Source organism: Camelus ferus, chromosome 8 (assembly GCF_009834535.1).
Source record: "Camelus ferus isolate YT-003-E chromosome 8, BCGSAC_Cfer_1.0, whole genome shotgun sequence".
NCBI classification, from domain to species: Eukaryota; Metazoa; Chordata; class Mammalia; order Artiodactyla; family Camelidae; genus Camelus; species Camelus ferus.
In genome coordinates, this window is record NC_045703.1 from 45,813,687 (window position 1) to 45,829,968 (window position 16,282).

Genomic DNA, 16,282 nt, shown 5'->3' on the forward strand with positions numbered 1-16,282 from the left:
ACTCCACTACATAATAGGAAGGATAAGAAGATACTGAAGAAACCAGCCCCTACCGTCCAGGAACTAGAGTCTTAAATAGAAACAGGTTTTAAAACTCTGTTGCTCTCGTCGAGGTACACGTATCTTGCAAAGGGAATGAGTGGGAAGGAAAAAGGATGGTCCCTAAGGGGTCAGAGAGAGGCTTTGTGACATTTAAGAGGGGACCTGAAGATGAGAGAGACTAGAGGAGGCTTGACTTCTAAAGCCTCAATGTTCTATACTCTGGTTTCTCTTCAGATAGTACAAATCTTTTGCCTTTCACTAAAGCCCCAATGTTCTGCCGTCGCAGCACACTCAGGGAGTGACGGCATCTGTGTGGAACGCTGGGGTAAGCCGAGGATGCTGATTCCTCCTGGGGCAATGGCTCTAAGGCTGGCTGTCCCCAGGGATGAAGAGATTGGTAACTCAGGACACCTGTAAGCCATTTTGGTCACACCAAGATGCCAAGGAACACATATTGGCAAGTTCTGCAGAGTTTTGAGAGTAAATTGGTAGTTGTCAACTTTCTATGACACACTATAATCACCTAAGAGCTTTTAAAGAATAATCAATGCCATTTATTTTCTTACAAATTTAAACCTGAATTTACTATAAGACCCAGCAATTCTGTCCTTAAGCACTTACTCAAGAGAAATGAAAAGATATGTCCACACAAAGACTTGTACACAAATTTATTCATAATAGCTAAAAAGCTAGAAACCAAATGTCCATCAACAGGTGAATGGAGAAACAAATCATGGCATGTCTATCGTGAGACAGAATGGCTATGGAGTCAAATACTATTCAGCAATAAAGGGAATCAGTCAGTGAAAAACACAACAGCATGGATGAATTATGCTAAGCAAATGTCAGACACAAAACACACATCTTGTAAGATTCCATCTCTAAGAAACTCTAAAAATGTCAACTTAATCTGCAGTGACAGAAAGAGCTTGGGGTGGGGAAGATTGACCAGGAAGGGGCACAAGGACAGTTTTGGGGCTGATAGAAATATTCTCTATGTTGATTATGGTGGTGATCACATGAGTATGTGAATGTGTCAAAATACACTGAAATATAGATTTAAATGGGCAGAATTTATTTACCATACCTCAATAAAGGTGATTTTTAAAAAATAATATCCTTGAAGTAGAATCAAATTTATGTCAAGCTTATTTATTATTCTTTCAATCAATAATGAGGTAATATGTCTGATTATTCTGAAAATACCATGAAAAGATTAAAAAATTATATTTGGAAGCAATTACTGAGACCAGATGGTCTCCTGTTCTTTCAGGAGTTAAGACATCATTAACAGTATTGCTTTCTGTGTCTGTACAGAGCCTTATCTCTGTGTACACTGTATTATTATGCATCTATAAAATACCACTTTATGACAGTAGTACTGTACAAATCTCTTTTTACGTGGCTTACCTGTTAACCCTGACACCCAGGCTCTGTTATACATCCCTCCCAATTCTGAAATTAGGAGGCCTTGGCGCATCAGCACCAACACAAAAACTGTGTGTCAGTTCAGGAATCCACTATCTGGATGGATATCTGCCTGCATTCCCCCAAGAAGAGGGCTAGGAACTCTGAGCAGCTGGATGGGCACCCATGAAAAGAATGTCTCCGTCTCTGCTTTTTTTAGGGGCGGTGGGCAAGATAAAATAGGACTGCCAGATGGCTACAACTCATTACTGCCTGGCAGCATTCAGGGTGAAATGAGAGTCAATTAATCAGCATTCAGGAGGAATGAATGGCAAAGGGGCGATGTGTATTGATGCTATTTTAGCGCAAGTCAAATTAAACCGGTAGGACTGACAACATGCATTAATCTCCCTATCGCCTCCAGTCGCTGTGCAAATGAGCTCCTGGTTTCTTTATACAAACAGCTGTTATTTTCCTGTTAGTATCTTGGCAAAAAGTTCTTGTGATGGCCTGGTAGGTTACCCCTAGGATTAATACAGACGTGTGCATTATACCCACTCTGCTAATGAAAAACTTCGCCCATGTGGTAGCAATGAATCTCTAAACTGCAGCTCTCGTGGAAAGCAGGGCTCATGCAAAATGATAAGATCTGTCAGTCATCTGCAACATTTAGACTTACACAAACACTGGATTTACTGTTTGGATATTGTGCAAGTCACAAGGATTTTTTTCTAAAAGGAAATAGAAATAAAATTGTGGGATTTTTTTAAAAAGAAAATTCAGATTTGTATTTCAAAGATCAGTTATAAATCTGTAATGGCATTACATTGGATTATCTTCTCTGTGATGTATATTTAAGCATAATATAAATAAGCATATATTTAAGTATTATGCTTAATACTGACTCCTAATTTTAAAAAGACATAAAACCATTGATGGTAACTGGGTTAAATTTAATTCCTGCTTTGGTAAATCTCGTCTCTGACTTAGAGTCCACAGCATCCCTCTCATAGCCTCCAAATAGCCAGAGAGACCGATGAGAAGGAGTGGGTATCCTCCTGAAATTGTGGCCAGAAGCAGAAATTAGAGAATTTAGAGCAGGGTTCTCCGGTCCTCCTCTCAGGCTTTATTCTTCTGGAACATTCCTCGTCTTACCCGGCGGCAGCCCCAGGTCTGAAGCTTATACATTTTGAAGGTCCCTACTTCAGAGGAAAGAATACAAAATTGCAAACACAAAATTCTGTGTGAAAGTGAATATTTACATAGCCTGAGAAAATAAATATACTACAAATTTAAAAAACTAACCAATATGTGTTTTTTACATTCTGGAGCTTCCGTCAATCCTTCAGCTTTTTTATTTTGCCCTCATATTTGAATTTTGGTTTAATAAATCATTTTGAAAAACACAAAAAATGATCTGAAATTAAAGCATTTCAAGAGGAATGAAATGTGTTTTTAAATTGCCGTTATATGTTACTGTGCTATATAACCTCATATTCAAACTTCCCTTATATTGCATACATTGAATATTCACAAATACATAGAATTTTATTATTGAAACACAGGTTTCCTCGGGTTCCAATTCAATTCTCTTTTGTCCTGAACTGCCGCATTTTGTCGAGACAGGATCTATCATACACGCTAAAATGTAACCCAATACTTTGGGATCTGTAAAACGTGCAAAATTGCACAAAGATACACTTACTGTTTGCGATATTACTGCTGATGATTTTCATTCTGAGACCCAGGAGTTCTGACAAACTCTGTTCTACTCAATTAACGCCTAAATGTATACTGTGTTTATAACTGTACACACCGCAGGAGGGAACTTTCATTTTGACTGAGCACAAATGAAAATCAAATCTTCCACTTATAATTCTACATGCATGCGGTTTGGAAGAATTTTCCAGAGCAGCTTCTGGCTCCATACATTTTAAACCTTACTTCTCTCCCCCTTCCCATGTGCTTCTGAAGTTGAGGGCACAGCACACATTCAAATTGTGCTATGACTTTTTGCCCCTGAAAATTAGGGTCAGAATGCCAAGAATGATAGCACAGAGGGTGGTATGAGTACTCCTGGAAGTCATCCCTACACCACGTCCACAAACTCCAACTTAACTATATTCCGAAATGACTGCAAACCACACAAACAGTCCACTAACCCAATTAAATGTGCCCCCAACTCATCTTCCCCCTAGACCTGTCCCCAAAATTTCCATGGCTGCTCCAGCACTTCCTGACACAAAGACTAATGACAGACGGGAATTTGGAGTGGAAAGACTGTCTTAATCAATTGCAGTTAATGTCTTTTTCTGCAAACTTTACACAAACTATGACCACGTGTATATATTTTCAGTATCGCTCTCTGGGTCCTAGAAGGGTCCATGCAAATGAGGGGTGCTGAAACTTAAACTTCATTAGCTCAAATTAGCATAAATCAGACCCTGTTCTTATCTCTTATTTTATAAACGTGTTGATTGATCAAAGCATCTTGGGTGAAGTGAGAGATGAGGAGAATTGAACAGAACTTCCATCTCTGATACTCCAAATCTGTTCAAGCAACAAGGAGCTTCTGGGTGTCAGAGTGCCCTCCTCCCCCTGCAGAACCGAGAGTGTAAACATTCACCCTGGTACTGTTCCCAGAGAGCTCCCCACCCCGTCACAGCCCATTGCTAATGACTGGAAATGTTTAATTTGTATCAGCGCCCCAGATAAGATGGGATGACAAGGAGTCTGTATCAGGTGAGCACGTTCCGATGATCATTTTCCTAGGAACAAAATAGCCTTGGAAAGTGAGATGAGCTGGCAGCTGGAGAGTTTCATGAATCAGACAATGTTGCTGCTTCTTAAATTGTTGGGGCCAATCTTTTGGGGTTATAATTTCTCAAAATAATTTGTTTCCTATTTGCTATTTCCTACCTAAGAATACCCATCCTGCATGTTGCTACTTAGGGGCAGGCTTTATGTTCAGAGCACCTGGACCAATCTCCTTACCTACTGGCCCATATCCAAAAAGCATGTCCTGCAGACCTGATTCTCATGTAAAAAGGTCTCAGTGGTCCAGTAAGTTTGGTAAAGCCTCATGCTGTATACCTCTTAGGGATTCACAATGCACCCTACCAAGTTAAAGGCTCTGAGAAGACTTCGTATAAAGAACCCTATTTACCTCGGTATTCTCTGCATTTATTTAACCATTTTCCAAACAATGTCTAATAAAATGTGGTAGAGTTTCACAGACCATTCTGTGGGCACATTTTCTTCACCTACTGTCCATGTTGTTACGTTTCTAGATCAGTGTTTCTCAAAAGTGTATTTTCTGCCACTCTTCCCCTTTCTCAGCGAGCTCCAGCCACAATAGGTCTACTTCTGCCTCTCCTATCATGCCCAAAACATCCCTATCTCAGGAATTCAGTGCTTGCTGTTCCCTCTGCCTAGAACTCTGTTCCTCCAAATATGTATGACTCCGTCTTCACTTCATTCAAGCTTCTGTTCAAAAGTCAGCTTTTCAGAAAAATCTTCTGTAATGGACTGAATTGTGTCCCCTCACCCAAATTCATACATTGAAGCCCTAACCCCCAATGTGAATACATTTGAAAATAGGGTCTTTTAAGGTCATTAAGGTTAAATGAGGTCATAAGGGTGGGACCCTAATCCAGTACAAGTGGTGTCCCTGTAAGAGGCTGAGACATGAGGGGCACCCTGCACAGAGAAGAGGTGGCATGAGGACAGCCATCTGCAAGCCATGGAGAGAGATCCCAACAGAGACCAGCTGTGCCAGCACCTCCGCAGTCTTGGACGTCTTCAGAGATGTGACAAAATTAATGTCTGTTGTTTAAGCCACCCAGTGTGTGGTGTTTTGTTACAGCAGCTCTAGCTAACGCTCCTTCCCTGACCCCTCACCTAAAATTAGCCCTTCCCACTAGTCTCCTCTCTCCTTGTCTTGCGTTTTTCTCTTCTGCAAGTCAATTAATGACTTGATACTATAGGTGTGTGTATATATATACATATCTATATATATATCTCTAGGAGGTTGAGAGGCAGTATAGTGGGTAAGTGTTTGGGCTCTGGATTCAAATTCCAACTCTGCCACTTTCCAGTGGTTGTGATCCTTGATGAGTTATGAAAACCCCATGAGTTTTTCCATCTGTAAAACAGTGATGATAGAATTGGTGCTTACTTCAAAGGTGCTGTTACAAGACTGTAATGACATGGAATGTGGGGAGTGTTTACACTGCCACCTGGAACAATGCATGCATTCAGTAACTGTCACCTACTGTTGCTGTGGTCTGTCTACCCGGCTGGAATGTAAGTTCCACAAGGACAGGGACTTTGTCTTATCCACAGTTAGGTTCAGTGCCTCCAGAGCTAAACCCTCAATAAATATTTGTTACTTGAAATATGAATAAATGAAGGCCTTTAGACTGTTGCTCAAAGTTCACAAAGATTTTAAGTTCTTTGTTGTCACTTTCACGATCATCTTTTTTATTGAATGAGTCTGACAACCCACCACTGCCATGTGACTTCAGAATCCTTATTTTTGTGTTGACGGTAGTTGCGGTGCCAGGTGATACCACTTTAACTGACACGGGCTGATGAGCCGAGTTCAGGGGGCAGTTAACAGTGGGCAGAGGATGTAGGCTTTGCTTCCCAAAAGGCTCACACAGCAGCAGTCATGATCACATTTACAGCGAGCGATGCTTCATCAGCAAAACATCACCCATGTAATTAAATCAGAGCACTTTATTCAAAACTTGTTAGGTTCGTTTGTGTTGAATGTTTTGTATTGGTTTTGCAGCTGTGCATAATTTGACACCCCAGACATCAGTCAGCGGCACTTTGGCACCTTCCACTGCTGGACTTCAGAAGCTTCACTGCTCTAAGGCTTGTCACTGGACTGAGTCATTCTTTCTGGCTTATTCAGACAAATGCAGGGTCCAAACCAGAGGCCTGGTGGGTTTGGTATCACCTTCTATAGGTCACAATTATCTTAAAATGGCTTTTGTCCAGCTGTCACTAAGAGTAAAATAGGGGGTGTAAGAGTAGTTCCCTAGGAATTTTGTTCCCAAATATCAACATCTGCAGTCCCTTGTACCTTGAATCGTCATGTAAGTTAACAAGGGGCGCATTCGCTGTAAGGAGATCAACAGAATTCAACTCCACGAGTAGTATGTCTATTTCCACAGACGTACACTTTCCAATGATATTAATGATATTAATATTAATGAATATTCCCACCACATGGTAAAGAGCTAGGCAAAGAGTTTGCTGTTATTATGGTATCAATTGCACACTCTCTCTGGAACCCCACCCCAAAATCTGGTAAATCAAATAGACAGATTACCAGTGTTTCAACTATCTCCATCTTTCCACCTGCCAGGCCCACTAAGTATAACCCAAGAAACCAACGTGAATTTGGAAAAGAGCCTTTACTGATAAAAGTTCCCAAGCTCTAAAGGGTGTTTAATATATTCCAATATCTAATCTTCTACAAGATTCCAGTGATGAGGAATTTTTCATAAATTAAGAAAACCTTTAATACTAGCAACAAACAACCAGAGACTGAAATTTAAAGAGCAATACCCTTATAGTAGCACTAAAATATGAAATATTTTGGGATAAATCTGACAAAAGTCTCTTGGAATGGATAAAATTAAAAAGACTGAGTGTTGGTGAGTATGTAAAAGAACTAGAATTTTCAAACACTGCTGGTGGGGATTTAAAATGGTATAACCACCTTGGAAAACAGTCTGACAACTTTTTAAAAGGCTCAATATACATCCAACACACAATCTAGCCATTCTACTAGGTATTTACCCAAGAGAAATGAAAGCACAGTTCCATACAAAGGTTTGTACAAGAATGTTCGTAACAGCTTTATTTGCAGCAGGTTAATGTGGGAAACAATCCAAATGTCCATCAGCAAGAATTGGATAAACAGATGGATATCCACACAATGAAAGCTTATTCAGCAATGAATTATTGATACAGACAGCAATACGGATGAATTTCAAAATAATTATGCTAAGTGAAAGAAGCTAGACAAAAAAGAGGCATATTGTATGATCCCATTTCTACAAAACCCTAGAAGGTGAAAACTAATGTATAGTGACAGGAAACAGATCAGAGGACTGGAGAGGTAGGAGGGGCTGGAAAACAGGGGTAGGAAGGTCTCTCAGTCCAAAATACTACAGACTGGATGGCTTATAAGCAACAGAAATGTATTTCTCAGTTCTGGAGTCTGGAAGCCAAGATTAGATACCAGCCTGGTTGAGTGAGGGGCCCTCTTCTGGGTCACGGAGCTCTCCTTATGTCCTCACATGGTGGAAAAGGCTCTGAGCTCTCTGGTGCCTCTTATCAGGCACTAATCCCATTCATGACGGTCCTACCTTCATGATGTAACCACCTCCCAATCACCCTTGGGGGTTAGGATTTCAACATACGAACTTGGGAGGAGACAAGTATTCAGATCATAGCAGGAAGGGGCACCTGCTCAGGGAGGGTCTTTGTGGATTGACATGTTGCGAAGTAGCATCGTGTTCAAGCTGAAAGAGCACCGAGAGCCATCTTGTCAGAGGGCACGTGAGGGTCGTAGCAGCACCACTGCTCAGAGCTTTGCAGGGTGCGTGAGAAGAGGCGCATAAAGGAGCAGCGGATGTGAACCCAGTCTTAGGTACCCTAAATAACTCTGAAATTACGATGTCTCTCTTCCGAGAGGAAGCTCTTTATTGTTGACTAAGCACCCTGGAGACACTCCCCATTCTTACAGTTTTATAAATCAGGTTGCCGATTCTACAGCCAGGACACAGACTGCATGCCACACAAACCCTTGATGGGAGAATCCGGTGCACCGACAGCTGCAGGTCCCTGGCAGAGCCTGCCAGCCACTCCCCAAGGCAGGCGCCAGGGGGCGATGGGGGACAGGGCTAGAAGATGAGAAATGACCCCAAGAAGGTGGCTGCCAATCCCCCTCCCTAAATTTTCCAAATTCTCCAGGAGACCCTTTCAAAATAGAAATGATTTTTTCAGTTGGTTTTAGTTTAGTAGACCAGTATCTTTAAAATTTTTTCACTAAAGCAGGTGATGACAAGTCAGCTTGGTCTACAAGCCAACATCAACACAGTTTAATTGCCCTTTCAGTCTTTTCCCAGAAACTCTGTAGTTACCACACAACCCCCATCATTCACGGGCCACCTTCTACTGTTAACGGTGGGCCACAGGGACGTGTGAGCAGGAGACAGCTGAGAGTAGCAGTTCCTAAAGCAGCAAGAAAAACTGATGCCCTGAGGGGACAAGGAACGGGGACCAGACTACCACCCACTCCATCCTTATGTTGAGGCCGTTCTCGCTTTCTGCATCTGCCTCCACTCTCAGAGGGCCGGTGCCACGACTTGCTCTTTCTGGTGCACCCAGCATCTAGTCAGGAGGCTGGGCTGTGGTAGAGTTAAGTGTCAGATAACTGCTTAAAGCAGAGCTCCTCTCAGAAAAGCATTCAGTGCAGGGCACACTAGGAAGAATTTTTACATATAGAAAGCATATTGTTTCTCCTTCATTGATGTTATTTGTATCAACTATGTAGGAAGGAAAATTCACTTTTTCTAGACACAGGTACATTAATATGGCTACTAATTTTTCCTCTGACATTTAGAAAACGTAGGAAAATTATATATATATATATATATATATATATATATATATATATATATATATATATATAAAAAATATATATAGTCATCTGAGACTATATTGGTGGAATATATATAACAATGAGGTTGGCTTGAAGTCAGGTACTTTTCCTATCAGAGAAACCAAAGACAAAGAAATCTAGGCCTCTTGGTGTCATCCCCAACCTTGCCAGATAAACACCCGTCTCTGGAATGGTCTGGGAGAATCACCACTCAATTCCTCTCTGCCTTGCAGCTGAGTTACAGAGTAACCTGCCAGCAGTCCTCTCAGAATTCATGGGGCTGTTTAAACAGTGCAAAGTCCACCAAAAGTTCCACCGAGATGTGCTGAGCAAAGGCCAGAACCACAGAAGGAAACAAGTGCAGACTCCAGCAAAGCTGCCCTAGCCCGGGGCGTGGACCCCTCCGGCCCGGGGGGCTGTGGGACTGGCAATGAGGCCTGTGCTGTCGGAGTTCGTGAGAGAGCTCCCAGGCTGGTTCCTGTTCTCCGGGGTCTTCCTGCCTGTGGCTTTGCTGCTGCTCCTTCTCATCGCCTATTTCAGGATCAAACTGATGGAGGGTGAGTGAGAAGCCACGCCGGGCAGGGGTTGGAAGTCCGTTCCCACGGCACACACTTGGAGCAAGTCCGTGGACCGTCAGTTTTGCTGGGAGGCCTGAAGCCACTCATCTTCTCAATGAGTAGGTGCTTCTCAATAAGCACCCTCTCAAGACATCTTTCTTAGTGAACGAGGCAAAGTTTGATCGTGCGCTAGGCTCCGAAGCCCTGCTGTGGGGACCCCTTAACTGCAGCCCCTCACAGATAAACTGAATCAGCAGTTTGGACGCATGATTGCTTATCTCTGTCTCTCAGGGCAATAGACTCACAAACGTTACAACGTGCTTCCCGGTCTGCCGTCTCTACCTGACAGATGTGGGTGTGTGTATGTGCTGGTGAGTGTGTGTGCACACACTTCCTTCTCCTCCACTGAACTTCGATTAAGGAAATGTGCCAAACACTGAACTATCACAGTGTTTGGCAAATGTCAAGCCCTAAAAGATATTTGATGTGAACTTTCCATGAAACTGTAGTCTTAAGCCACAAAAAACCCAAACCAAAACAAACAAAAAACCCAAAACAAACAAACAAACAAACAAAGAACCCCACAGAAAAACAGAAAACCTCAGGAAGCTTAAAGGGATTGGGACACGGGCAGCTGGGCCCTGGATTGATACTGTTTATTTTGCTGTAATTGAAATTAATGAAACTGCACTGTGACTTGAAAGACTATGTGTTAACCACGTACCCAGAAGATGTTAGATTAATACAAGAGGTTAGTAGCTATTTTAGCAATATTGACAAAACCCAGTAGTGTTTCTTAAGTTGAATGGTGTTGTATTAAACTACTGAAAAAAAACCAAAATTGAAAACCTCTCCTCACACCATCCTTCGCTTGTATTTCCCTCCTGTCCCAAATGGGATGTGTGCATCCTTTTTTTGGAGTCATTCCTGATTATACTTTCCAGGGTTAGCAGACAACCGTAAGCTAGGCATGTTTTAATTTTTACATGGGTCTGCTCCCTTTAATTCCAAATGTTCATTTCTTCTTTAAGAAAAACCTCTAAGAACATGTAGCTTTTTAAATTATAGTTCTTTCTGTCACTGCTTTCCTAAGGGCAAGTAGTAATATCTTCTCTCCAGTTTGAAGGGCCAATGAGGTCACTTGGCCCCAAATAAAAATATCACCAGTTTGAATCTCTATTTAGCAGCTCCCACTTAAAAACTGTAAACAGATGCTCAAATGTCATGTCATTAATCTTCCAACCAGGGTTATGGCAAGTGTAATAATTCCTATTTTGTCCCTGTGAAAAAAGGGACATTGACAGATTAACTAATGTGTTCCCAGAACCCCAGCGTCCCACATTCTGAAACAGAAAATCAGCTCGCCTGCCTCATACATCCCAGTCCATCAGATGAGAGAGGCGTTTTAGAATGTGATGGAAAGCATGTGGAGGTACTGTAATCATTCAACATTAATCCCCACACTTCCGGCCTTAGGAGTTAATGGTGCATGTAAATTTAATTAGTATGTAGAGAACATCAATTTTCTTGCCAACGAAGAAAGAAAATTCTCAAACATCCTGAGCTCTTCAATCTGTGTCAGTCGCCTTGAGGAGTAGCTCTTGAGGTGGAGGTTTGAGTCTTGACCTTCCCTTTGCCAAACCCCTCATCGACCGCAGTCCTGGACATTTCACCTGTCCTCGGGGTGTTTTGATTATCTTACCTCTCCAAGTCCTGAGATTCCTCAACTGGATACTTTCAGTGCCACTCCTGCCCCCAAAATTCCATCACTCTCATCAAAAACCAATTGCTTGCTCAAGTAACCAGCATTGCCAAAAATAGTCCCTATGAGAAAGAAATTGTGTCTGTGGAATGCTTGAAAGTTTTTGCGTGGAATTAGATGTAAAATAAGGTCAGGCAAATGACTAGGTTCTGACCTTCAGCAATTGACATTCTAAAACAGGTAACTAAAGTATTGAAAGTGGACAGTGAGGCTAGGCCTCTCTCACTGAACTTTATATATATATATATTTTGGTAGTCAGCAATCAAAAAGGAAACAGATGACGTGTCCAGAAAAATCAGAGTCAGTTAAGGGTTAGCAGAGTGAAATTGTTAAGCTCTCAGACCACAGTCAGACCGAACAGAGCACTGAATTCCAGCTCTGTAACAATGGCCACTCTACGTCACTTCTTGAAGCTTCAACTTCTTCATCCGTAAAGTAGAAGTAACAGCAGGACATAGCTACAGGGTCGGTGTGGGGATTAAGCGAAGTGATACCTATAAGGTTCTTAACACTGTCTGCTCTGAACAACTATTAGTCATCATGATCCCTGCTGACTTATAAAGTCTAAGAAGGCAGTATTTGTGTCACTATGATATTAACTATTATTAAAATATATCCAATAGCTATTGTTAAAATTAAAGATAACATTTATCTTTATTTAAAAATAAAATTATATGAAATTTACTTAAAATTAATAATTAAGTAAGTTGCCCAAGGTCACTTACCTAGAAAATGGTAGAGATGGGATTTGAACCCTGCTGTCTGGCTCCAGGTCAGGGATAGTGCACGGGTTCGTGGCATATAAAGTGCCCAGCAAGGAATAAATTGCTTGGATTTGACGTGGAAGCCAAAAAAAAATTTTTTTCAGGTTCAATTCTATGAACATGCATTATCTCCAATGAGACTATAAGCTCCTAGTTGTCTTGGATAATTTGATTAATTATAATTCTGAAAATAAACTTCTAAGAGTAAAAATGGTTTGTTATGTATGCTGGTGGCAGTCAGGAGGAGATATATATATTTTTTTTAATGTACTAGGAAGATCTCATAGGATACTTGTCAGGATCTTGGAGCCAAAGATCAAATTTGTCACTGCCAGAGACTTAACAGGTGAAGCTACAGGAGCAAATAAGAATACATAGGAAGATGATACGTGATAAAAGCTAGAGGGAGAAGAACGATCGAGGGTGGGGGTCATCGAAAGGGGGCTTGTGTCAAATGCTACAGAGCAAAGAATCCGGGGGTTGGAAAACGCCACCAAATTTAGTTTTAGTATTTCAGTAAAGCAGCTTTAACTATATTTATGTTTTAAGGGGTTAAGGAGTGTGTAGGTGGTGAAAAGTTAAAGCTGTGAGTTTTCAGTAAAAGATGCCAAAAGGTAAAGGGAAGACTAATTTGACTTGTCTGAAGACTACAAATGCCCAATACATTTTTGACAGGGAGAAGCTGGAAATGAATATCTTACTCATTTCCATATCCCCAGGCCTTGCATTATAGACATGTTTAATAAATGCTTATTGAATGTGCGTGTAGGGGGGGTCTCAATAGTTTTAGTCAACATTTAATCTATGAATATAAAATATACTTAGCATGTAACAATTTTTACTACAGTGGTAATTTGTCCACTCTAACCAGGACCATTCTTTAGAAATAAGTATTTATATTTCTTTTCGGAGTGGTTTAGGAGGTAAGGAGAGATCTTGCAATAGGACCTGCTGATGACCACGATTTCTGTAACTTCCTGGGGCCACCAGGGTAGAGATGCTGGCCAGTAACCCTTCAAAGGAGTTGTAAATGACCAGGGGCATTCAGATGCCTCCAAAGCATTAACTGATACTTTTCTTTCAGTTAATGAAGAACTGTCACAGACCCCCGATGGCCGACATAATCACAAGGCTGGCTCTTCCCTGTACCAGAGAAAGAAACGAATGTGACTGCTAGAGGACTGATCAATGGCTAAAGCACAGTGAATTTCTACTGGTCAGAGAGCAATGGTCAATGGCTTAGCAAATAAAGTAGGCGAATAAACTAGAACCACAGCAAAGTAGGAGGAATACTAGGATGCTTCTTCTGAACCATACTGAAAAGTGGTAGCTGTTACCCAAGAGGGCAGCTATGAGACTTGGCTTAAATAACAGTTCTTCAGAGAGTACCAAGAGTATAAGATTTTGCTGGAGGTGCTCCATGGACTGGACCCATTCTAACTCTTTAAGTTTTCTAGGACTATGTCTATCCTGAAAGGCATTTATTTTCAAAATAAAATTCTTAAGCATCATTACATAATTCTGTGGAAGCCCGCATTATTCTGACTTTGGAGGTGAAGACACTCTGGTAGAGATCAAATGGATAGCAGAAGAAGAGTGCCTGGTGGATTCCTGCTTTGAGTTCCCACTTCCAACTCTTGCAATTCAGCATCTCTTAAATGACACCTTTTTAGGCATCATTTCCAGCCCTGAGTTGGCTTCTCTTCTTTCCCCAGTTGCCTTCACAAATCGCATCATCATTGTGACAACCCACCAAACAAGTGGAATCTCTCGATACTAGGTATGGATCACCATGAACGTAGCTTTCAGCATGACATGACTTGGAAATACTAGCAATTTGGTGGGAAAAGGCAAGAACAGAATGTTCACGGAACTCATATGGAGAATGGCTCAAGGCTTGGCCTCTAAAACCAAAACATCAGGGAGCTATTTCTAAATTTGGAAAGAAGTCAACATTTCACTAGCAGAATTATTCTTTCAGTAGGAGCCCCAAAGATCCAACATAGATAACCGAAACGGAACATTTAATTTAAAGTAGTAGTTAAAATAGATTGTGGTTACTGCTGTGCTAGTCACAGTTTTCTAGTCAACGTCAACAAAAGATACTTAAGAAGTCCTAACTGTATCTGGTTATATTCTAGTGTTTGCATATGAATCTAACAGGTTATTAGACTGATTTTATAAAACATAATAAATTTGTTCGCCTATATGAAATGCACAATTTTGTAGTGACATACAATCATAGAAAATGTCAGGTGGACAAGACTGCATCACTGGTGCCAGATTTTTTCTGCTTCTCTCCTCCTCCCCCACTCTAAAGGTCTTCATATGCATCCAGTGAGTTATTGGTCTCCACCTGTACTTCTTGCATAATATAAAACTCACTGTTCGACTGAAGACACCATTTCTGTGTTGTATTGCATTTGATTACAAAGAAAATGTCTGCTGGGGCTTCCAGACTGAGGTAATTTAGAATAAGAGTGTGCATGCCATATGGAAGGAATAACAAGATTCTTTCAATTTCTGGGAGGGATCTCTTTTTAGCCTCTGGTGGAAATCAGCTTATGTAAAAATGCTTTATTTGACAGAAGGCGTGAAAGGATGCATCGTTTTCCCAGCTGCCAGCCAGATCTGTGGCTCGGCCACCAGGGTTTGCTCCACCTTCTTCTGGAACCAGGCACTCCGGAAGCCTGACTGTTGGCTCTGGTGGATGCCATCCCACCACCTCTGTCTTACCAGGAAAAATGCATCTCAGCTACTATGGTAACAAAAGATCTCTAGGCACACGTTTTCAGCAATGAGCAAAACCAAGTAGTTTAAAGCAAGACTCGATTCCTTTGTTGCTGCTGAATAAGAAGAGTAAGGAATTTCCAATGAAATCATGAGTAGAGTCATGAGTGTTTTTTATATGTAGAGAGGAACAAAAACGTGAGTTTTCCCACAGAGAGACGAAGTCCGAAGGTTTTACTACCTTTGGCTAGAAGGCACTGCTACTGGATTGGACGAGTCCCTCACTGAGCACAGCCAATCAGCTGTCCGGTCACATCTTCGCTCGCCACACGCTGACTCCCGTGTAAGACCTCATTTGTTTGGATGGCCTGGCTCCTCTTCATCGCTGCTGCCACCTAGACCAGGCGGGCGGTCTCCTTACATTACCCCAAACTGTTCCCTCCTATGCTCCAAAGCCTTTCATCAGGGGCCAGAAACGTTCCCACTACCCCAAGTGGCCTCACCTCAACATTTCCTAACCTTATTTCTAATGTCCTAGTATCTGAAAGAACTCGCAATTCTGTTACCCCGACTTGAGACCTTCAATAAAATAATGAGTGCCAAGATCTGTTATGTTGCTATTTTTTCAATAGAAAAAAAATTTATTTTTTACAGAACTAACCTAAAGCTGTTAATTATTATCCTTCTATCCCTCTTGTTAGCTGTGTTGGTAATTCTGAAATTTGGCTTTGGGACACTGCAAATCCATGACCGCTCCTTCACATCTAAGCCTATACACGTTGCTAAAATAGAAAATGGGGCAAGGGAGGGCTCACACCATGTTCTCTGAAGTACTGTTTGCAATTCTTAAAACAAAACAAAACAAAACAAAAAACAACCTACTTATAAGTAATCTGACCAGGTAATGGCCGCCAGTATTTTCTAGATATAATTTAGTAGCAACTGGAAAATCAAGAACAGGTAAACACTTTGGCACACCAACTATTCCTTGAACTCTTAAGTTCCTTCACAAAAAAAGAACCAAAGAACTCTTAGAAATCAGAGTTCATAACTGTTAAACACATTGTGGAAATCCATTTTCTGACTTGTTTTTATAAAAAGAACTTTCCAAACACATGTTCTTGAGAGTCTTGCTTTCTGACTTTATAGTTAGTGTGCTCATCAGAAGAAGCCTCTGAGTTTATCAGAATTTATTCAAAGGCATTCTCCCTGGCAAATGAGTGACCAAAAGAACACAAACAGGAAATATGTGTTCAAGAAAATGTATTTATAATTACTACCAGATTGAAAATTTTAAAATATTCTTTCCATTTAAAAAAAATTCTAATCCATATT

At 41.1% G+C, this 16,282-nt stretch overlaps 1 protein-coding gene across 1 annotated transcript; it reads left to right on the plus strand.

Moving 5' to 3' along the window:
- Positions 1–9,392: 9,392 nt before the first annotated feature.
- SMLR1 (small leucine rich protein 1) lies at positions 9,393–15,552 on the plus strand. Its single transcript, XM_032484907.1, is given in 2 exon segments — positions 9,393–9,690; positions 13,302–15,552. Coding segments are annotated over 2 exon segments (369 nt in total). The 5' UTR covers positions 9,393–9,407; the 3' UTR covers positions 13,388–15,552.
- Positions 15,553–16,282: the final 730 nt, after the last annotated feature.